This window comes from Phoxinus phoxinus (genome assembly GCF_949152265.1).
Source record: "Phoxinus phoxinus genome assembly, chromosome: 1".
Lineage (NCBI taxonomy): Eukaryota > Metazoa > Chordata > Actinopteri > Cypriniformes > Leuciscidae > Phoxinus > Phoxinus phoxinus.
In genome coordinates this window covers 47126281-47151469 of record NC_136876.1, presented here as the reverse complement: position 1 = coordinate 47151469, position 25189 = coordinate 47126281, and the positions used below count along the sequence as shown (strand labels likewise).

The following is a 25189-nucleotide window of genomic DNA, read 5'->3' as shown; positions in this document are numbered from 1 at the left end:
CGGCTGTTCCAGACGCTGCTTTTAACCGCTGAATCACTGAGTGTTTTAGGGCGATTCTGTGATATTGACATAGACCCTGCTTGAGATGTAGTAACAAATATCTACATATTAAAGCTTAGGTGTCCCATTGCCCTAATTAACCCAATTCATATATCAGTTAAAAAGCAATTTATTATTTTTTTTGTTTATTTTAATGAATAAGTAGCCTACTCGTTTCTTTATTTAATTTTAAGTGGCACTTCTAGTCTCTAGTCCAGTGCAGTTGCAGTAGAGTACGTAGAGAGCACGTACTCAACGTCGTCACGTTCAGTCCAGTTTGGGCGGGGCTTGATCCCTGTCACCCAATCAATACTCAGTCTCAGAGAGTGAAACCGAAAGAAAGGTAGGAGATATTATAAAATACAAAAAAGTGTCAGTATAAAGAATTACATGGAAAAGACCAGGCGTGAGGAAATTGTAATGACAAGACTGAGAGTGGATCACACAGGGCTGAATGGCACATTATATTTAATGGGGAAAAGGAATACTGAGAACTGTGAAAACTGTGGGGTTAAAGAAAATGTTGAACATGTAATATTGTACTGTACATTGAATAAAGTGGAAAACAGAGCTTAAAGATAAGGTTCAGGAGTCAGGGAGGGAGTGGAATCTGGTAGGGACACTGGGATCAGAAGGAGAAGGAATAAGAATCACTAGGAAGGCTCTATTTACTTTTTTAAAAGACTCAGGGTTATGGAGTAGAATTTTAAAAAAATTACATGATAATACACACTCCAGTTCAGTAGGTGGCGGCATGCACCTAAACGTTGTTTGAAATCCGCCATTAAACAAGAGAAGAAGTGAAACCTCTATGAGTGAAACCGAAAGTGCCGGTGAAGCAGTCGATTCTGTTCCCTACCGGAATTCCTGTTCCCCCTCAACAGCGCATGCGTAGCAGATGCATCAACGCACAGCTGTTTGTACGGAAAGCGAAAAAGGCCAAAAGCATTGGCGCGACATTTAATTGTCTTTCTGCACTGCAGCATAATAAAATGGTTCCCACACTCCAGTAATATTTCTGTGAATTTAATTAATCTTGCACTGGTTCATAGTTTTTGTATTATGTCTGAATATATTCAGTTGAATTTTTGCCCATACAAATTGCCTTATCTGTCCGTGTTTATTTTATGTCCAAACTTATGCCTCATATTATTGTCTTATTATTATTTATAAAGATTGCAAACCGTCAGAGATGACAGGTGTATGATATACAACTTTGTAAACCGTATACAAAATGTATTAACAATATGTTAAATGTCACCAAACTACACATGAGAAAAGTTCCTCATATTATTGTCACAAGGGAAACACATTTTCAGGAGACACCTTTTATGTTCCCTGTATGAAATAAAAATAAATAAATAAATAAATATGAATAAAACCATATATTGCTATTATTACTGATTAGCAATAATATACCCCTAATCAAGTTGTCTGGATATTTGTGCATGTTACTTAGACTATATAGACCCTTCCCAATCCCAACAAAAAAACATTCTGCTTGACTCAATTGGAGAGTCAAACATCAAGAAGAAAAAGTGTTTGGAGACAACAAGGTACACCACAATCATATGTAGTGTTATTGTGTAAATTTGTATGCTTGAAATAATACTATCTTGTTGGTAGCCCTGATGATGACAAAGGGTCGGCCCTATTTCAGTTTTAAACTGGGTGTGTGAAAGATTGCCTCACTCACTTCAGAGGGATGCTATATTATGTGGTGTGTTCGCTTTGAAGGTGTGTGATTATTATAGCATTGTTGCAAATACTAAATGTTCATTAAAATGGGATGATGCAGTTAATTTTTCTTGTTACTTCCTCAGTTAGCAGAACACATTCTGAAAAATACCACAATTGACTTCTCCAATGAGCCACAAGACATAATACAATTCAGAACGGAGATTGCTTTAACTCTGCTCCGCTAATCTGGTATGGCTTTATAAACCTGATTGATTATGATTATTTTTGATGTGCATCACTTTACTGTACCTCATAGATGACCTAAGTGACCTGTGCCACTTTTGTGGAGAGGCTGAAACTTTTAATGACTCTGAAGGAGAGGCAGAAACATTTCATGACCCTGCAGCAGATGCTCTTTGGGAAACTATGGCTGAGCATTTTTGGTTGGTGTAGCATACACAAAGTAATCATGAATGGACCATTGCTTTAAAACCCTTTTTTTTTTTATTGTTACTCTTATATACTCTTATATAAAAAAAAATTATAGATTGCCTGTGAAGACTGTGGGCGATGGTTCCACTTAAAGTGTGTTGTCAATCCATCCACGGAGGATGAATACAAATGTGCTTCTTGCAATAAATAAATAAACTATGAAGCCATTGTTTTTTGTAGTTTGTTTATTTTCCCCTTCATTTTCACTTTGGTTAAACCTACTCGAAAATCAGTCTTTCAAAACAAGTATAAAGCACAGTGAAGTGATTGTGGTTCAAATAGTCTTCTGCTAGAGACTTAATCAAAGCCTTAATAAACATTACATTGAAATCGTTATTAACATTTTAAATTTGAAAAGAAATAAGCTGGATTTAATTGACAGACGGGGAAAAACTCGCTTCTAATAATAATAAAAAACACAAAAAAAAAACACTTCAGTTTCGGGAAAAAAATACAATACGTTTTTTTAACCTTTTGGCTTCCCGTACATCCAGTTGTGTTTCTTGCTCGTATTCAGTTCTGATGGTACGTATGGTAACTCGGCAACTACGCATGATTTGTAGTATGATTGCGTAAAGGGAACAGGAATTCCGGTAGGGAACAGAATCGACTGCTTCACCGGTCGATTCAGACAACAGACCAGAGAATTCAAAGATCAGAAATGTCCTCAAATGTCACGGTAAGTTTTGTTAAAACGTTTTATATCTATAACATCAATATGAGTATCAATAAAATATACCTATAATCTAGCCTAGATAAAGCATTTGCGTGTAAATATGTCAAACTCTAACACGTTAAAGCTAATTGTTAGCTAACTGCTACTTCACGGTGAAAACTGTAATATCCTTCTCAATGGATAAACGTACACGGATTGTATTTCTGATTGTAACTTGCTGTGCTGTTACCTGAAAACATTAATAACTAAATAAAACGATGTTACGAGAAACAAGTAGGCCTAAGAGCAACATTGGGCTGAGAACAAGGCCGTAACCATGTCTTGAACTTGTGCTACGTTCACTTTTATTTGTTTGTCTAAAATGTTAAAAACAACACGTTTCTTGTCTCGTCACATTCATTTATGAATAACATGGATAATGTAAATTATAGCATATTTTCAATTAGAAAATAGGCCTATAGCGAAATTTCATTTAAAAAAAGTTGAGTGGGCCTAGTTCACATCACTGTATCCCAGCTTACTGGAAACATTCTCATAACTAATGTTGGCTTACGTTCTCTGAAAGTTATAAACAAACATTCTTCCTGTAACGTTAATACAACGTTTGTTTAATGTTATCTGGTTCAATGTTATCTGGTTCTATGTTATCTGTAAACACTTAATTTATTATGATTTATAAGCTGTTTTCCACGTTGGGACCAAAAAAAGTAAAAAATTACTGGGATTACTATCCTTATGAGGACATTTGGTCCCCAAGTAGGGAAAACCAGGTGTCACACACACACACACACACACACACACACACACACACACACACACACACACACACACACACACACATTATATAAGTTATAATCGAATGGGCTTCAGAAAGTGCACATGCAGCAAAAAGAAAAAAGGAAAGGATGTCTTCGTTGCTGAGACGCTTCGCGCGCAGCCTTCAGCTTGCACTTAACTTTCTTTGGGTCATCTTTAAAGGGCATATTGCAGGTTAGAGTACCCAGTGCGCCAATGTATAGAACAATAATGTAGGAACTAGATTTAGATATAAACATATACTTATAAAACGCTATTTAGGCTTCTGGAGTCATTTTTGTGAGAAAATTTTACTTCCGCATTTGAAAACCGCCAAACCGGAAGTGACGTAGCATGAGGGAGAGCGGTCAAAGTAAACAATAGGAAAGCAATGGATCGCAATGACAGTTCGGACGCTGTGGAAATTGTAGCCTAAATGTTTACTCGTATGACGGACCTCAGCCATATAATTATGTGCCTCATATGAAGTCAAGAGAGTAGACAGGTCAGGATTAGACAAAACAACGGTCAGAGGAGACATTATTATATTCGGGTTATAATCATGCAGTCTATAGTGAACGCTAAAAGCAGACGCAGAAGCGAAGTCCCGTCTCTTACCCTGCACAAAACGCACACAAACACGGAAGATAGCACCGTCCTTTTTCTTGTTCGGAAACCTGTGGACTCGATGTCCTGACAGGCCATAATTCACAGTCATTTATCACGATAATTATTAATTGAAATACAATAACCACCGAAAACACACTGAATCACGACCGCTTCAACATAATACCAGCCTACTCTGCACTGAGCGAACGCAGAGCCGGCAAACGACTCCCCCATGTGACGTAATATGACGCGATGGTGAAAAAAAAGCGTTTTTTCAACACGGTCAAGGAAACTGTCACGTTTTCTACAAAATTTGTGCCCTTATGTCTGGCAAAACAATTTTTAATCATGCATTTACTCTTCATATGGTATTTTCATACAAGGTTATATATTAATTCTGAAAGAAAAAAACGCTGCAATATGCCCTTTAACCTTCTCGAAATACTCCCTCACTTTTGATGATTTTTTAGAAGCCATTGTGAGCCAATAAATCTGTAAATGCTAACAAATGCGATCCGGACGTTACAGGCATGTAGTGTGCTGCTGCTCATTGGTTACATAACACTCAGCGCCGCCGCTCCCACCACGCGCATCATGCGCTGTGCGCACCAAGAGCTGAGGTGAGGGGGCACCAAAAAAAATAGCCTAATGAAAAATCGATAATTATAATGCCGATATTATTTCAGTATAGAAATAGACATCCCAAAGGAAGTTCTGGGAGTCTCCCGCATATTGATAGCGGCTCACTGATGCTCGCGAATTAGTTAAAATCTCCGGAATCTAGTGCGAGCGCGCCCGCGCCCGCGAGACAGAGACCGTGCTCCAAACCGCGTAGCGCGTGCACGGCAGAGAGGGAGAGAGAGCAAGTCCGCGCGTGTGTTCCTCATGAAGACGAAGTTTCTCGGGGTAAGGGGCATCATAAATAAATTATGCACCAAAATTAGGGATGCAACGATACAATTTTTTCAGAATCGATCCGATACCAAACATTTTGAGTATCGACTGATACCGATACCAATCCGATACCAGCACAGTTTTTTCTTTTTAATCAAGTAGAATTTCTATAACTCTGTGTGTTGAACTGATAATCACTCTTTTGTGTGTTAAACACAATCTACTTAATACAGACAACTTCATTATAAAGAAAAACAACAAATCTAAAAAAAATATGATCATAATCTGTGACAAAAATGCTATTATAAACTAGATTAGTGGATAATTCAGTAGTAAAATTTAGTCTAGAAAAAATCACAAGTGCACAATAATTGTATTAAATCTGAACATGAAAAAACATTTAGTGGGGAACAAATATGAGACAATAAGTGTAACACAAAATTTGGTAAAACGTTACACATTGCTCTTTGTATTGTTGTAAAATACATTCATGAAAAACAAGATAACAAAAATCAAAAAGATGAATTATTTTATAGCCTAGGCCTACTATAAAATTGAGACATGTTTTAAATGTATAGCACAGCGGTTTAAAGTCCGTGTGAACCGGAAGTTGCAAACGACTTTTCTCAAGTGTTGACGCATTTCCGAGTGAAAGGGAATATTGAACAGAGGGCAGGGTTTTACTTTAGCGCTCCTCCTCTCCATCTCTCACCCATAGCAGAGTAACGGTTTGAGGGGAGTGGTTAAGCGTTTAACCAACCCAAGCCGTCAAGCCTATGTCACAAGAACGCCATTCCAGACCCGGAAGTAACTTTTCAGACTTTGATTAAAGATAACTTCGGCAAAAAAATGTTTTTTCATGTATTAACTTGCACGGTTTAATTGTTCACCACAAGATTAGTAATATCCGCTAACAAAGTAAATAGGGTCAATTTTGATTTCATGCCGACTTTAATGTGGCAGCAACATATGATATATAGGACAGAACTAGAAAGGCTATTAATAATCGTTCATTGCGTCGCTGTATTATGATATGAAAGGCCCCAATACAGTGCGGCACACAGCGCTTATGCGCATCCCGAGCGCAGAATGATGCGCTTGAAGCAACACGAGTCACAGCGCGCAGCGCGTCGAGTCCGCATTAAAAAGTTCAAATCACAAAGGAAAGACATTTTGATGCGTAGTGTATTATACAGTATCTATCTATGCAATAGTTTATTGAGCATTTTCTTTTAACAGTTTTAAATGTCAGTTTCTGTGCGCGTGAAGAACACGTATAACGCTCTGACTCCAGTGTTGTGAGAGACACCCGGTAGAAAGTAACATGATTAAGGTACAGCAATAAAGTCCAGCAAGATAAAGTTGTTTAATGCAAAACCATAGACCTTTATCTACAGATCAAGTATAATTATAGTAACTTTTAATCATCTTGGAGAGAGTTTTTCATCGTGTTGACTGTCGTACCGAACGCGACGCGCAGCTTGATGCTGAATGGAGAATGACTGACAGCCGCAGCGGAGGGAAAAGTGTACGTGATCTTGAATATGACTTAAATATTAATTTCTATCTCACATTATATTATATAATGGCTTCCAAACACTTATAATATAGTGCAGGACAACTTTATGGTGCATTAGAATGTTTTTGTGCCTTTTGTGGGGCTTAACAATAGCACAGAATAGTATACGCACAATATCGGATTTGGATCGGCCTCGTCTGACCGATACCCGATCTGGCAAAAATGGCAGTATCGGAGCCGATACCGATACTGAATATTGGATCGATGCATCCCTAACCAAAATGGCTAGCAGCGGCTCTGATAACACTTCCCTACTATTCGACCATGAGGTTCATAGACGAATCAGACCTCTCCGAATCGAATCGTCGAATCCTCGACTATTAGAAGTAAGCCCTACAAAATTCTATGTATTATTCTTGTTTTTTCTTGCCACATACAGGCCTGAAATCAAATCTGTCATCTTGGAAGAAGAGAAACAGAATCCTACCTGTAAAATGAGTGTGTGTGAGGAGAGAGAGGAGGAGGCGTCTGTTCACACTCAGAGAGCAGCATCTCCAGGATCCAGCCGTGTGTCCATGAAGAGTAGCAACTCCATGATTATTCCCCCTACGTTCAGTGATGGACAATCTCCAGGATCCAGCCGTGTGTCCATGAAGAGTAACAACTCCATGATTATTCCTCCTACGTTCAGTGATGGACGCCCTGACTCTGTGTGAGTATCATTCACTATCATCTATTAGAGCTGCACGATTCTGAATAGAAAACTGAAAAAACATGTAATTTACTAGAGGTTCTGACAAATTGTTAATTGCTGCACTGCAGTCTATATTTTAAAAAAAAAATGGGGGGGAAGGGGGGTTTAAAAAAAAGTTTAATCTCTTTGATGAATGCTTGAATAACAAATAAAAATCTTTTAAAGGGATAGTTCACTTTGAAATTAAATTCTATTACGTTTTAGCTTACCTCAAGATGTAGGTGTCTTTTTTTCCGCAGTAGTTTCAATTTTGATATTTTTAGGTCAAACCTTTCTTGTCTGTCAGTCATATCATGCAGGTCTATGGTCATTGTCTCAAAGAGCATGCAGAGAGTCCAAATTAAACAATTCCCCATCGTCCAAATTAAACAATTCCCCATCGTAAGTACACATTGATGGCCTAAGACACGAAACGAGTGGTTTGTGTGAGAAAACGAACGGTATTTTTTATCGTTTTTACCTCTTATACACAGCCAGGTCCAAGTGATCTGAGGGCGCGGGCGCTTCCTTCTGTGTGACGTGTGCATAGATGTATACACTAGATGTCGCCTTGGCTACGGCAGTTCATTGAAACGAATGTCTTTAATGCGACATCTAGTGTATATATCTATGCACCAGTCTGCGTACACGTCACACAGAAGGAAGCGCCCGGGCCCTCAATCACTTGGACGTGGCTGTGTATAAGAGGTAAAAACAATAAAAAATATAGTTATTGTCTCACACAAACCGCTTGTTTCGTGTCTTAGGCCATCAATGTGTACTTACGATGGGGAATTGTTTAATTTGGACGATGGGGAATTGTTTTAATTTGGACTCTGTGTCCCTGTAAAGTCAAAATTCAGTATGTGTTCTGAGTTCGTCACACCACAGAAAAATGTGTTATTGGCCACCCAGCCAAATTTTAATGCTAAAAAAAGACGGCAACATAAAATAAGCTATCAAAATCTTGAAAAAATGAGCAGTATTCTCAACGCTGGGGGCGTGTCCGCTGGCTGCGCTGAAACCACGCCCACTTGTGGGAAAGCTGCAGTCGCCACACTCAACTGTGGACTACCTACTATAATTATAACATAATAAACACACAAGGCAACTTACACTCATTGGCACGCACTGCCGATGATGGCACATGCAAAAACACATGCAAATATAGATTTTTAGCAACGATGCAGTACTGACACAATTGGCCAATCTACTGTCCCGAGTGTATTTCACCGAAAACATTTTTCGAGTCCCAAAGGCAAAATGCATCCGAGTCCGTGTGCAAGTCTGTTAAGTGTAATAAAGTTCAAACATTACAAGTTCAAACATAAAGGCTTGTGAACACTTAGTAATAAAATAACAAATAAAAAAAATTACAAGCATAGATAAATAGAATAGTAAAAAGATAAATAAAATTAATTGTTAAAGCTACAACAGGGATTTTCTCTTTGTCTTTTGTGGTTTAACATCAAAGGGATAGTTCGGCCAAAAATGATATTAAACCCATGATTTACTCGCCCTCAAGCCGTTCGAGATGCATATGTCAATAATTTTTCAGACGAACACTTTTTCAGTTATTTTAGAAAATGTCTTTCAGTGGTTATAATGTCAAGTTATGGGGTCCACCTCCTTCAAATCCCAAAAATGTGCATGTATCCTTCACAAAAGTAATCCATCCGGCTCCAGGGGGATAAACGAAGGCCTTCTGAATGTAATCCGTGCGGTTTTGTCGTAAAAATTTACATATTTAAAACTTTATAAATGAAAATAACTGGCTGGAGCAGGATGATTAATTTTGTGAAGGATGCATGCACATTTTTGGGACTTGAAGGAGTTGGACCCCATAACTTGACATTATAACCACTGAAAGATCTGAGACATTTTCTAAAATAACTGAAAATGTGTTCGTCTGAAAAATGATTGACATATGCATCTCGAACGGCTTGAGGGTGAGCAAATCATGGGTTTAATATCATTTTTGGCCGAACTATCCCTTTAATGACACAGACTGCAGCAGGTATACTAGACTTCTGTTACTTTAAGAGCCAATGCACTGATCCAATATAATGATACACAGCTGTTTTCTTTCTCATTTCTTCATCACTTAAGACATAACCCACTGTATTTATGTGGATACTCGACGAGACTGAGTTTCTTGAGATCATTTTGTGTGTGTGTCTCCCTTAAAGTGCAAGGAGACGTGGAAGAGAACTGAATTTGGTTTTCACACGCTATCTGAGACGTGCTCTCTTTGGCCCTCATTTATCAATCTTGCGTCGAAACGGGCGTATATGTTGGTGTAAGATTATGCTTACACTCCTCTCACCGCCTGATTTATGAAGCTGTGCGTACCTTTGAAATTCAGGTGTACGCAAACCTGCCTCTTGATAAATGCCGCGGCTGAAAACGATCGTCGTTAGATTAACACGCCCCTATATATTCACGTCTCCACCTCCCCCACGCCCTCATTTTACGCCATGGACACGCGGAAGACGGCAAAGAGGAGAAACTTCTCCGGTGGAAATCCAGTTTAAATCGCTGGTTGGTTGAGCAAATTACCTATCACAATGCATTATTTTACAGCACGTGTTTTGAAACTATTAGCGTTGAATTTCGCATGACATCACATGTAATGGGGTGTACAATAGTGATGATGATGTGAATAATTGCATGACAATTTGTAATATTCTTCTTATTAGTATTATGATTTTGATTATTAATGACACTTATTGTTATTTAGAAGAAGTATGTCGTTGTTATTATTATTTGTATTATTATTTAAAAGAAGAATGTCATTTTTATTATTTTGTCAGTCTGAATTATTTTTTGGTCATTGAAAGCCTTTCATTACTGAACCCAGTCCGTGCGCACCCAATAAACACTGAAGTTTATAATTTCTATGTTGTTGTTTTTTTACAGTGGGTCATAATATATCATATCTTTAGTTTGTCAGTGCGTTTTGTGGTGTTAGGAATTGTTTTTCTGCGCATTTCAGCACTAACTCAAAACGTGCGTACATGTACACCACCTCCTGAGCTGGCGTAGGATTTGAGCGTGCCGTACGCCAATGTCCATATTGATAAATCGCAAAGTCATAAACTGGTTCAAATGTGAAATTAATCCACGAATCGCATGCATGCAGAACTGTGGGGCCTTGTCTGTATCAACTACAATCTGTTAAACCCCTATCCATGATACTTTGGCTCACCCTCAATAAAAAAGTCAGGAAGATACATGTGTTTACAAAGGCAAAGAATTTTCAGAATTAGTGGTCAAATTTGTCCTCAACATTACAACCTCAACCTTTTGTTTATAGCTCTTAAATTGCATATTTTTCTGGCTTCAGAAATGATCTGAAATATATCCGTGTTTTCCTCAGTATCATCAGCAGGAAGAGAAAGAAAGCAGCATCTCCAGTATCCAGATGTGTGTCTATGAAGAGTACCAGATACATGATTCACCCCACTGACCTCTGTGATGAAGCCGTGCCCTTTGACCCTGTGTGAGTATATTCATGTACACTTAAAAATTTATTCATTACCCTTACCTCATTTAATTTAGGAACGTTTTTTTTACTTGATTTAATTTACTTAATTCAAATGAAGTCGAGAGAGAGAGAGAGAGAGAGAGAGAGAGAGAGAGAGAGAGAGAGAGAGAGGAGAGAGAGAGAGAGAGAGAGAGAGAGAGAGAGAGAGAGAGAGAGAGAGAGAGAGAGAGAGAGAGAGAGAGAGAGAGAGAGAGAGAGAGAGAGAGAGAGAGAGAGAGAGAGAGAGAGAGAGAGAGAGAGAGAGAGAGAGAGCAGCTGGGCAGCTGGAAATATCTGACTATATCATGATGTGAATCAACGAAATATGCCTAATAATCAGCCTATAAGGTTCACAAAGAGCTCAAATAAATGCACATTGTTTAAAAGCATAATATATAAATACATGTATTATATTAATTTAAAATGAAAGTTTAATATTACTTGTCAATTCATATAATAATTATATGAATTAAAAGTAATTATATTTCATATAATATTAATGCATAGTCTAATAAATAATTGGCAAAAGATGAGCAATTTTTCTCTAAAGTTTTTTCACTATAAACTGCTTTAATTTGGAGCGAGAGATACAGGGGGAGTGGCTTTACTGCATCAGATACATGTCACTTTACTCACAGCTGATTGGTCCAGTTTGGGTTTGCGATCTCTAACCCAGAATAAAACCTGTTTCAGAGCAGGCTAGCTGTGTAGCGTAACTCCTCTTTCACACATACTCCGATTGCAGTGCGTATCCCCCCCCCATGCAGGTTATAGCGTTCACACTGCACACGGATGCGGTCGGCAATGCGTTCCAGGAGCGGTGCGTCTGCCACGGTCGTTTCCACACCAAGTATATTTTTGCTGTGCTGCACGTGCTGAATTTAAGTGACAGTGCATCGTGGTTCGTGGTCAAAATGAACACAGATTAACATGAAAATGATAAATGCATTTAATTAAATTATACTGCTATTTTTCAAAGTCATCTTGTACTTTAAGCCAGGGGTAAAGCAAAGAAAAGCAAGACACTTACCATGCGTTGCAAAAATAACTAATGTGGTTAAAAATGTAATATTTCTTTATTGTGAAATACACTGCACAGTTTGTTATATTATGTGTGTACTGGAGAAGGGCCTTGCATCTCCTGAAAGTGATAATCACGTGACCGGCTGGTGGCCGAGAACTACACTGAACAAGAAAGCTGCACAAATGGTTGACACTCGTTGTAGAAGTGGAGAAAAAAAAGTTATCTACGACCCGTGGGACTTTTTATATAAAGATGTAAATACTAAAGAAAAACGCATGAGTCGGCTATTTTTGTCAATTGAAAGTTTTAATCTAATGTTTGTGATTTTAACATAAGAAAAGTAAATGTTAAATGTTTTTGCCACTGGCTTGAGCAAATTCATACATAAATCTATATAGAAGTAATGCATTGATTGAATAATTTTTTATAAGAAAAAAGAAAAAAAGATGATGTTTGTGGTATACAGCTGATCAGTTGCGCACTGCTAATCTGGCATATGTGAAGGCACATGAGCGTGTGCAAACGTGCAAATGGAGTATGTGTGAAACAGGTGTAAGTTACCATGCCGATGAAAACCAATCCATCTTTTTGAGCCCGAAAAACCAGTGTTTGCTTAAACTAATCTTGATCTTACCTTGGTTGAAACTAGGGCTGGGTGGTATGACGGTATATATCGTTACCGCGGTGGAAAATGCCAACCGTAACAGATATTTTTATTCTGTGTATATATATATGTTAACTCACGTGCAGCGTGCGTGAGACTGAGACACTGAGATTCGTCAAAGAAACATGGAGAAAGCAGAGCAAGAGGATCCATAAAGGAATTACATTTTCTAAAGGGTTGTTGTTAACGTGATGTTTTCGGGGGGGGAAGGCGCAGCCGTCACTAGAGCAGTGCAGCACCCGTAGGCTACAGTTTAGAGGAGCGCACGTTCACAACCGGGAAAGCAGGAAGGTTACTGACAACAACAGTTCATATATCAATATCGTAACGAATAGAAAAATAATGTATAGTTATCTGCATCTTTACGTCTCTTATGTATAGTTACTTTTTAAACATGAAAATCGCATTCAGCATGACACGCAAGTGGTTGCCGTGATAATTAACAACCTGCTTGTTAAAGCGAAATGTATAATCCAAAATTACTAAATATTCATTTCTAACTCCAAACAATTGGCCACTGAACCAGCTGATAAAATCTTCCTTTGATTCGATACGTGATTACAACTTGACACTCAAATTAACCGATCGCATTTTACTGTATCAGTGTTAACCCTTCACTATAAACAATGTTTGTTGGCAAAAGCCTCCTTTATCTCATATCATTGGAAGAATATGGTATACAGGTTAATTGTGAATTACAAGTATGCTAGCAACAAAAGATAGCTGCTATTTAAAGAGGATTAGATCTTAGTTGTCACAGTAATTTTAATTACTTAACAAATTTGATAAAATGGAGTTGCGTTTTGACATTCTTGATTAACTAGCGACTAACTACATATGCAACATGGTGGCAACATTAGCTACATATGCAACAATTGTATGCTTCTGAAGCTCCTCCGTGAAAGATAATGAGACCGGTGCGTCTCTATTTTGATAAATGGATTTTCTGTTTGTTTTAATGTCTTTTCAGTGGTGGGAGAGCTGGCCAGATCAGATATTTGTCCTATCAGACCAGCACATCCTCCTCCTGTCAGAAACACATCAGTCATCATGACACAGAAGCAGCCCTGCAGCTCGATTCTCACCAGCCAGTGCATGATGATCTGCAGAGAGTCAAAGACCAGCACAAAACCAGCATGAAGAACAGATATGAGAGGGTTTTTGAGGGAATCAAACTAGAAGAGAATCAGACCATCCTGAACAGGATTTACACACAGCTGTACATCATAGAGGGAGAGAGTGAAGGAGTGAAAGAAGAACATGAGGTGCTACAGATGGAGAAAAGTTACAAGACACTTCAAGACACTCCAATAAACTGCAATGACATCTTTGATCCTTCACCTGAGCTAGGATATGAGGAGATGAGAAGAGAGGAGAAAGACAAAATCAAGACTGTTCTTACTAAAGGCATCGCTGGAATTGGAAAAACCGTCTCTGTGCAGAAGTTCATTCTGGACTGGGCCGAGGGAAAAGCCAATCAGGATGTAGATTTCATGTTTGTTCTTCCATTTAGAGAGCTGAACTTGATTAAAGATCATCAGTACAGTCTTCACAGACTTCTGCTGGACTTTCATCCTGAACTTCAAGATCTGGACTCAGAGATGTATGATGAATGTACAGTTGTGTTCATCTTTGATGGTCTGGATGAAAGCAGATTGACACTGAAGTTTTCAGACAGTGAGAAAGTTTCTGATGTGACTGAGACTTCATCAGTGGGTGTGTTGATGTCAAACCTCATGAAAGGAGATCTGCTTCCCTCTGCTCTCATCTGGATCACCACCAGACCAGCAGCAGCCAATCAGATCCCCTCTAACTACATCAACCGTGTGACAGAAATTCAGGGATTCAATGACCCTCAGAAGGAGGAATATTTCAGGAAGAGAATCAGTGATGAGCATCAAGCCAGCAGAATCATCTCACACATCAGAAAAGCAAGAAGCCTCCACATCATGTGCCACATACCCGTCTTCTGCTGGATCTCAGCCACTGTGCTTCAAAACATCCTGAAACAAGATCTCAGTGCAGAAATCCCTCAAACTCTGACTGAAATGTACATCCACTTCCTCCTCATCCAAACACATATGAGGAACCAGAAGTATGAAGAGAGAGATCCAGAGAAACTCCTGCAGTCCAACAGAGAAGTGATTGTGAAACTTGCTGAACTGGCTTTCAATCAGCTGATGAAGGGCAATGTGATGTTCTATGAGGAGGACCTGATTGAGAGCGGCATTTGCGTCACTGACGCCTCAGTGTATTCTGGGATTTGCACTGAGATCTTCAGAGAGGAATCTGTGATTTATCATAGGAAGGTTTACAGCTTCATACATCTGAGCTTTCAGGAGTTTTTTGCTGCATTGTATGTGTTTTTCTGTTATTTACACAAGAATAGTGAAGTTCTGAAAATGTTCCTGACAGGAAAGTCCAGAACTCAGTGTGAGAATATTCCTCTGGACCATCTCCTGAAGGGAGTAATGAATAAAGCCTTGAAGAGTAAAAATGGACACCTGGATCTTTTCCTTCGATTTCTTCATGGCATCTCACTTGAGTCCAACCAGAGAGTCTTACAGGATGTGCTGATTCACACAGAGAACAACCCAGAGAACATCAAGAAAATAATCCAAAACCTCAAACGAGGTCAAAAAAACAATGTCAGTCCTGAAAGATGGATAAATCTGTCACACTGCTTGATTGAAATGAAGGATAGCTCTGTTGTTAAAGAAATGCAGGCATTTTTAAACTCTGAAACAAAAACAAAAAGTATTTCTCTTGCACAATGCTCAACATTGGCAAACATGATCCTGATGTCAGAGGAAGTGATGGATGAGATAGACTTGAAGAAGTACAAGTTCAAATCAAAAGAGGGTAAATTGAGACTGGTACCTGCTGTGAGGAACTGCAGAAAAGCGCTGTGAGTGTAAAAAACTAAAATATTACAGTATGAACATTGATCTGGGCGATATATTGAGTTTGTTCAATATATTGATTAATTTGAAAAAAACATAGAATGAAACAATACCGTTTGTATTGATATATAGTAGATTGACATTATGAGCACATCTGAAAAATAACGGAGGACATAGAGTGAGCTGCTGCAGGAAAAATACAAAATCCAATTTGTCCTATATGAGACATGCTTTACCTTATGAGTTATTTGGAAAGACTTAATATAGTAAATGCATATAGTTTAACACAGCTTGCCTCTTCAGATGCTCTGACATTTAATGCATTTAAGACATGTTTTTTTCCTCAGTGCATAACTTACATTTCACAGGTATATTCTCCATCTGTAAATGTTGGAAGGTCATGCAAAAATATTTTGCTATCAGGAGTGGACAAACCTTATGCAAACGAGTCTTCAGTAAACTTAACTTACTTCAGTGAACGAGCGCTGCTGCACACCAAACAGACAGAGAATAATAGAATAGGAGCGCCATAAATCTGACTAAAATATATATTTTTTTTCTGGACTATTTGTTATTGGACATTAAATGTGCCATATGTAGAACTTTAAACCTACAAGTAAATGTATTTTTATAATATAAGTAACTGTAAAGTGTCTATTGTAATGGGGTAATCATATGTAGGCTAATATAATTACAGATGGTACTCAACCAGAATGAGACTTTTACCGCCGCCGTTCCCGCGGCGGTAAAATTGCGGGGGTGTATTTGCTGCCTTTGACCGCTAAGAGGCGCTACAATCGCAGACTTTGAAAAGTGTCAGTTTATTCTCTCTATTGTGTAATCTGCCGCCGCGCCGCGGCTCATTGAGAGTGATTGAAATGTGGTAAAACAGATCAATTCAAGTTAAACATGTAGTTAAATGAATTCATAATCACAAGACTGAAATTAAATGTAGGCCTAATACATTTAATAAATAATGAAAACATTTCAACACAAAACATTGCAAAAGAAAAATATTAGGCTACATCAATGAGCTTTTGCAAGAGCAACGTCTCATCAGCGGACCGACGGTAGTGCAGTGGACAACGCAACAGCACGAGCTTCACGGAGCTTCAAGCGATGCGAGATCGAATCTCACTAGCTTTGGCTGACAGCGTTAAATGTTTTACCATTCTTGATGCTTAGATAGGTAACTGTTTATTTGAAGTCAAGCGTTTTGTTTAATTATCAATGGCACATTATGAATTTGCTACTTTCCAGTAGAGCCGCTGCACAGACGAGAAAACTGATGAAGGAAGACTATCAGCCGATCGCGTCAGAAAATGAAAATGACGAAGCTATCTTTAATCTGCTAAATTATTGTTTTGTGAATCATCCACGAAATTGAGATGACTGACATTGATACCCGCCATAGCAAAGGATGAAATTTTTAAAAACAGATCCTGGACATTTCAAGGTTTAAATAAAGTGTCGGGGGCAGTTTATTTATTTAAAACAGGGTTGCATCGAGTTAGAGTTTATTAAGTAAGAAACATAATCTTATTCTTGCGACATTTTAAATCTGTATTGCCAAAGAAATTGCAGCTAAATGAACAATTAAAACAGTAGGCTAGTCTACAAAACGAAAATAGTTCAAAGCAACAAGATCATGCGTTTTTCTTTGCTTCTCTCGCGCTGGATCTCTTTTATTTTAGTTTATTTAGTCTCCCTGCACTGCGCGCGCCGGGTCTCTCTCGAAATTAAATAAGATTTCAGGGTAAAACCCCATTATACAGCTGATAATACTGATGTCGCTGTGTGTCATCCAGACAAATCACGAAGAAAATAATTGTAACAAATGATTGAGTCTTGCTTCAAACAGAATGCCTGGTTGAATTCACCGTATAATAAAACGAGGTGGATCGCGAATAAGCGCTCTGTATCTGCTAATGCTGCTCACTTGCATTCGTTTAGTTGGCAAGAACGCGTTTCGTCGATAGTTCATGTTTAGATAATGCCAGATTGTTGACAAACACACTACTCAAACGTGTTAAAATTCTACAAAACTAGTTGAAACAAATGGATTGAACTCTTCAACTGAAAGTGTGTGTGAAACCTCTTTAAATACAATACATAAAACTACAATATTTATAATTTAAGGGCCTACATTTCGACACATCGAGAGATTTATCTTTAAAAGTATTTTGCCTTTGCCTGGTCATCAAGCTCACTCTCCATATGAAAGACGGAACATTAACACCTCCTGAACCCCCCACAGGCGATCTGAGTCTGAGACCGACTTAAAACAAAGACGTCGCAATTCACATAGCATAGCATAGACATAGCATTAGGCTAGTAAAGTGTTGATGATTAAATAATTAAATTTTAGGCTACATGTAGGCTAATAGGCTAATATTTCTGTCATAAAAGTTTATTAATAAATATTTAATTATTTCAATAATTGAAGAAATAAAACACTACCTCGGTTTGGGCCAGCTTTTTCCAAGCAAACCTAAATACAAACGCAGTTCATTTGTTCAAACGCATGTTCATTTGTTCATGTTCATTTGTTCAAACGCATGTTCGTTCATGTTCATTTGTTCAAACGCATGTTCATTTGTTCAAACGCATGTTCATTTGTTGTCATGAATACAATGTTCAACTCAATGTTAAATTCCACGGGGATCTTTGGATCCTTACAACCAGGGTGCGCGATTTGTGAATAGCTATTATTATTTTTTTATATATAAATCTCGAACCACAGTGCTTGCTGCTGCTAAACTAAATAACATTTATATAACAATTATGAACTTAAATGAAACAATATCGCAACATTTCGACAAATAAATGATCTGATCTATTTTTACAATTTAATTCAGGGCGATTTAGCCTAGACTACATTTAATTATAGCGAGATTTTCACCCTTGTCCGTTCATCATTGGGAAGCGCTCACAGCTAGTTTGAGTAGATCTTCTGCACCTCTCGGTTTCATACGGATTACCTAATCAGATAACATTTATTAAATATTTAGGCATTTAAAGGCTTTAGACATAGCCGATTTCTTATCGTGACTGAGCGGAGGAAAGTGGCTTTCGGTTCATTTTTGTGACGCGCAGTTCCCGGAGACAGAGACGACAGATACACTTTTGAATAAAAGTTTGAATATGAATAAAAGTTTACAGTTTTGAACGATGTAGGCTACTCTACTCTGATCTGTATGACTAAAAAACTACGGAGTAGCCTAAAGGGCCTAAGTTATTTTAGCTGTCTGTTATGAGAAAAATAAATCCAAATGAACGCGCAGCCGCGTCTGCCGAACACTAATTCAACATGCCAGAATAAAACCCGACTTTAGAACAATGGATAGCGCCACTCGGCGTGGTGTGCCAAAATACTTAATTATAAACTTTCAATATTTCATTCAAAATAATCTCAAAACGCTTTGTGACATTTTGAAAGCCGTGCATGCATTAAGGCACTGGAACCATGAACTGAAACTGGTTCTGATTTTATTGTTTGTCGTTTAAACGTGCCTGTTGCATATCTTTACATTATATATTTTAAATGGTCTAATGGTGAAGTAATTTATAGCATTGATTACTGTGGAGGGAGGGGGGATTAAAATAATTCAGCAGAAGCAGGGATGTTTAGACCAGAAGGAAATCCCCGTCCCCCCTGGCAAATCGCACCTTGCTTAAAACCATGTTTTACAAACTCTTTATAGGAACCAAAAAAAAAAGGCTATCCTGTATAAAAAAAAATTTTGTTTGTTTGATTGTCTGCATTAATAATAGGCTATGACATGCATTAATAGGCTAATATAAAATGTACAATAATCTTTGTTTGTACGGGATTCGAACCCGTGTCATCCAAATGACCGATACGTAAGTTCTACCACTCGGCCATTAATCCAATCTGTTCCAGAGAAGCGCTCATCATTCATCTCATTCCTCAATAGAGTAGTAAACAAATAATCAGCTTCATTGCACCTAATTTATTTTTGTTTGTTATTTTTGTTATTATTATTATGTTATCACGCTGCTCCCAACGGGCAATAGGCTTATGTCGCCCACCGACGTCTAGGCTACAATATGAAATATAGGCTATATTGTTCTCGTCTCTATTTTTAAATTATGATTCTATTTTTCTGTCCTAAACAATGTTCTATAGTAGCCTATTTCATCTGTTAATTGACATTAACCCCGCTTACATTTCAAAATACGGCAATAGCTGCTGTTTTGCACAATGTCCCTCTGCGCCACCTGGCGGTCATTTCGCGAATGACTTTGAAATGTGACTGGATTATTTTTACCGCGGTAGTTTTGCCGCGGTGCCTGTCGCGGCGCCTGTCGCGGCGGTAATAGGCATTCTGGTTGAGTACCATCTGTACTAAGCTCCGATGAGTAACTGTGTGCCTCTTACCAGTTACCATTTAGTCTGTGCTTTTATTATTTATTTTCATTTGCAGTGAATTTAGCTTCAGTTTTGAAAAACATTATTTTTGGTTTGTATATTTTAATGTTGTTGTAATTTACAATTTTTTTTGCACAATATATGTATAAATAGCATAGCCTACAATGTTACTTTCACTATGGTTTTCATAGCCTTCAACATAAACGTTGTTTGTAGGACAACATTGGGCAGGATATGAAATGCATTCTTTTTTTTTTCTTTTTTTTTCTTTTTTTTTTGGTAGAAAATGGTAGAAAATGCCCATATATATATCGTAAAATGCCATTTAGCCAAAAGACAAAAAAAAAACCGAGATATGATTTTTTTTTTTTTTTGTGGCCATAGTGCCTAGCCCTATATGAACATAATTTGTAAGAATTAGATATTAGTTTTAATGAGTAATTTATGGATTTGTATTCACAAGCATAATACTATATTAATTGATGCAGTTATATGCTGATTTCATTTTCAACCAAGTTAATACTATTAGTTCTCCTTTTTCAGATTAACAGCCTGTAATCTCACTGATCAGCACTGTGAAATAGTGGCTTCAGCTCTACAATCCCCAAACTCCCCCCTGAGAGAGCTGGACCTGAGTAGCAATGACCTGCAGGATTCAGGAGTAAAGCTGCTCTGTAAGGGACTAAAGAGTCCAAACTGTCTACTCAACATTCTGAGGTTTGACTTGCACATTTATTCATTCAATATGTTAATATTCAAGAACAGTTCCCTGTCTAGAATTTTGAAGAAGAAAAATGAACTATTCCACTTTGACAATACAAGTGTCTCACTTTAACAGTATTGCCTGAAAGTAATTGGGGTTCCTTCAGAAGACGTATATTACTCAGTGGTTGCAGCAGAGATGAAAAAGGATCTAAGTGCAGCAGCTTTATTAAAAAACAAATAATCTCCAGAACAAGAACAGAAATACCAACTAACCAACTGAAAGAACAACAAAGAACAGAAAGAAACACAAGGTTTAAATGGATACAAAACAGAGAAACTAATGAGACTAATTAACGAGACAAAGCTGAACTGAAACTCATATCAAATCAGAAACCATAGAAACAAACAGGCAGGGGTCGGAGAAAGACAGAACAGAACTAATTAACAGTTTAACCAAACCCAGACAAGAAAGGAAATGAAAAAAAACTGACAACATCTTTTATTATTATTCTTCCCAGAATGTATATAAGTATTTGTTGTCGGTTTAATTTTTTTAATTATTATTTTTTGACTAAGGTAAGAGATATCTTAATATTAGCAATAAACTGCGCATTCTGGCCAGACTGGGGGAGAGGTCCTGTTATAATGTAAACTATGTCAAAAATCATGCGGTTTTTTTAACAATTAATTGTCAAAGGATATTCTAGTACACCCCGAAAACAAAATCAAGACTTCGTAAAAGGGCATAATAGGACCCTTTTAAAGTGATCGAGGGACGTGAGAGGATGGCGAGAGACCGGTGGCGTGATTTAATAATGAGCGACACCTGGGCGACGCACCGGTCTCGTATCTCTCACAGAGGAGCGGAAGCATAAAGGAGGAGCGACGACAGTGAAGATAGAGAGGCCGGTGCGTCGCGCAGGTGTCGTTCATTATTAAATCACGCCACCGGTCTTGCGCCGTCCTCTCACGTCCCTCGACCTCATCCTGTTCACCACACCGTGATATACGATTTTGGTCACATCGCCCACGCTAGCTGCCTGCAGGACCCTCAATATCCCCATATCCTCCATCCCTGTATCACAAATTCTAGAAAAAAACATTTGTAAAAATGAAGCACATGATCATTTACTGTTGTTATAGGTTATCTGGCTGTATGGTGACAGAGGAAGGTTGTGCTGCTCTGGCATCAGCTCTGAGTTCAAACCCTTTACACCTGAGAGAGCTGGACCTGAGCTACAATCACCCAGGAGATTCAGGACTGAAGCTGCTCTCTGATACACTCAAACATCTGGACAAACTCAAGTATGTTGATCATGTCTGCTGTGTGTATGAGAGTGGTTGCATTTCATTGTTTTTGTGGTTGTCAAGATATATATATATTTTTTTTAACTACCTTTAAAGAGTTTGTTCACCCTAAATTGAAAATGAAGTCATAATTTACTCAACCTGGTGTTGTTCTAATGCTATTAGCCCTTCTTTCTCTTTCAGACCAAGTCTCTCTAAATGCAAAGTGGTAGAGAGTTCTGAAAGATTCAAAAAAATGTTTTTTATGTCTTTTTCCATAAACAGAGGATGTTTTTTTTTTTAGCTACCACCCCATTCCCTTTTGAATTTTATGGCCGAAGCCAAGAAGAGAGCTAGACCAGCCGAAAACAGCAATTGATAATTTCACTCCAAAACTCATAAAGCTTCGGGCATGGCCAGAAGAGATGTCCCAGAGAGCCCTCGGCAGATTCACATTTGTTACAATTAGAGGAGATGGAGGGGTAGAATAATTAAACCTATGAACTACTTTATATTGAATTAGTTAATAAAACATATATGACCTTGATAGACTCTGTCCATTCCTCGTCAGTTATCTGAACACCTAAATCCTTTTCCTAGGAATCTTTTAGATATAAGGTAGATATGTCAAGCTGACTGGTAAAGACATTCATAAAATGGGAAATCAAACTAGGGGCATCAGTAGAGACCGAAAGTAGAATATATATTTCATTCACATCTGTGATTGGTTCAATGTGTGAGATAGACGTGCGAACATAATTTCTTAGCTGAAGATATCTAAATATAATGTGAAGGTGAAAGGTCAAATTTATCTTTCAGCTGAGGAAATGTGGCAAATTTACCATCAATGTACAAGTCTCTCATGGTGACCATTCCTTTACTGGACCAAACCAAAAATGTGGAGTCTGTGAGTGATGGCTTAAAGGTGTGATTGTAAGCAATCTGGGTTGACAGTGCAGTAGACGGCAACTTAAACCCTTTCCAGACCTGACACCATATTTTAAGAGAACTGCTAAGTATAAAGTTTGTGTTTGCCACTGTTATGGGTGGCACAAAGCAGAGAAGAAAGAGAGTAGTTTGTAACTTGCAGGCCTCGAAGGATGAGATTTTTTCCAATATGATAAGGCTCTGCAGTTCGCAGCCCAATAATAATGCTGGAAGTTTGCCAGGCCCTAATCTGCCTAGCGACCTTGGTTTATTTCAAGAATTCAACTTAACAGGTGAAATTAATATATTATATAGACAGATTACATGCAAAGTGAGATATTTCAAGCTTTTATTTGTTATAATTTTGATGATTATGGCTTACAGCTTATGAAACCCTCAAAATCCCAGAAAATTAGAATATTACATGAAATAACACAGTAATTACACAGTAATACCATGGTCATTGAACCAGGTTTTGGTTCTTTTGGCAGTGTGGGCAGGTGCAAATCCTGTTTAAAAAACATGAGCGAACACAGTAGCGAACAATAAAAATAGCAAAACAAAAATTTATAATTAATCCAAAGTTTGAACATTTATGAGTAGGCTCGATTCCCCCGAATAACCCATGAGACCCCCTGAAAGCCTCGAAAGCAAAATTTGAAGGGGGTCTCAAATTTTGTCTAAAAAATTTAATATTTTATTGTCACTAATGGTCACTAAAATGTTTTTAAGCTCACCATGTCTAGTAATTTAAAGAGCTGCATACTAATTAATAATTAAATAATGGCAACTAAATGTATTGATTAGAGTTTCCATAGACTAAAGATTTTCGACTATTAGTCATTCACTTAAGCAATTAGTCGACTAAATACACATTTATATTAATTTCTGCTTAAATACTGGGTATATGGAGGAATATAGCCTATTCCGCACGCATAAATCTTGCAGAAAAGCACCGGCAAAAGCAGGCTAATGATAATATGTCAGAAAAAATAACAAGGCATTTTAATTGTTTATTAATAAACTAGTGTTTTCTAAAGCAGTATCAACTGCAAACATATCTCCATACATCTCCACTGTAAAGTAGATGCGCCTTTAGAGAGAAATGCATCTTTCATACGGATTATTAATTATTACATAATCAGACTGTATTTGCTTTCAATTAGAAATGTTTAGTTTAAAAGTGGACATTTCAAGCCTTATACAGATATATTTCTCATGTCTGTGAGGCTAGTTTACACTGTGTTTCAGTTAATTTGAGACTCGCTCCAGTTCACTGAGACCATGGCATACGTCCGCGATAATTAATGCGATATGGCTCAGCTTGTCACTAGCTTGGAAAAGCAACAATTCCTTATGTATTATTCAATATATTGTAATATATTAACACAATATATTATTCTATATATTTTCAAATATACTGTTATATCATTGAATATATTGATAATTAATTTGGGAAATTAATGGGAAATATATTTTTATTTTCGTATGGGTCCGACCTAAAATTGTACTAAAATTGTACTCGCTGCTCTTGACTAAAGAAAATAACTTTTGTAGCTTTTAATAATGATTAATCTATATTTAATGTATAATTTACACAGTGCAGACTGTTTGATAATTTTATTAAATTTGGTATTTTTCCTACCTGTTAGACACAGGTGCTGGTAAATATGGCCACAGGTAATTATGACATTTATTATGGGTTTATGTGAAGATTGTTGTAAATTCACTTAAATTAAAAGTTGTTACATTTTTTGAAGTCTAATAAATGTTTTTTTTTTTAAAATATATAGCTTTCAAAACACTGTAATGTTGCATGGATATAATTAATGTTTAAAATTGTGGGAGACATAATCAAGACATAAGTAGCTGTATTAGTATCCGTGATACTGGCCTTCATTCATAAAAAGATGCCATTAAACAAGTATTTAAAATATACTGTCTTTATGTTGCTTCTATATTAATTTGGAGATTAACTGTATAAAATGAAACCGTATAAAAAGTGAGTGTTTTTAATTGCGATTAATCGATTGTCCGCACTAACCGAACATTTGAACTAACCGTTTTATGAAATATATGATTATATGGCTTGGTTGGATTCTAATGTAGAATGCGGTCTGTAGAATTTCTTGATAGCAGAGCGCTGCTAAGGATAACACACCGTTGCCATGAAAAGCAGAGCGTTGCCATGGACACAGTGTTCTTTAACTGAAGCAATACAATCGTTTTTTAAATCAATAAACTCCTTTTTAAATCAATATTTTGTGTCAAATTATTGATTTATTTGGTAGGTAGCCATGTAGTAAGCGGGATAATGTAGAGT

The 25189-nt window shown here is 37.5% G+C and overlaps 1 protein-coding gene across 1 annotated transcript in view; it reads left to right on the top strand.

Annotated features, from left to right (window-relative positions):
- Positions 1-2776: 2776 nt before the first annotated feature.
- Positions 2777-25189, top strand: part of LOC307003475 (NACHT, LRR and PYD domains-containing protein 3-like) — a 33910-nt gene continuing 11497 nt past the window's right edge. Inside the window, exons 1-6 of the mRNA XM_079621902.1 lie at positions 2777-2890; positions 7144-7416; positions 10817-10939; positions 13622-15559; positions 20491-20664; positions 21796-21957. Of these exons, the coding sequence (XP_079478028.1) occupies positions 2883-2890; positions 7144-7416; positions 10817-10939; positions 13622-15559; positions 20491-20664; positions 21796-21957 (2678 nt within the window). The 5' untranslated portion in view covers positions 2777-2882. The remainder of the gene's footprint in view (positions 2891-7143; positions 7417-10816; positions 10940-13621; positions 15560-20490; positions 20665-21795; positions 21958-25189) is intronic.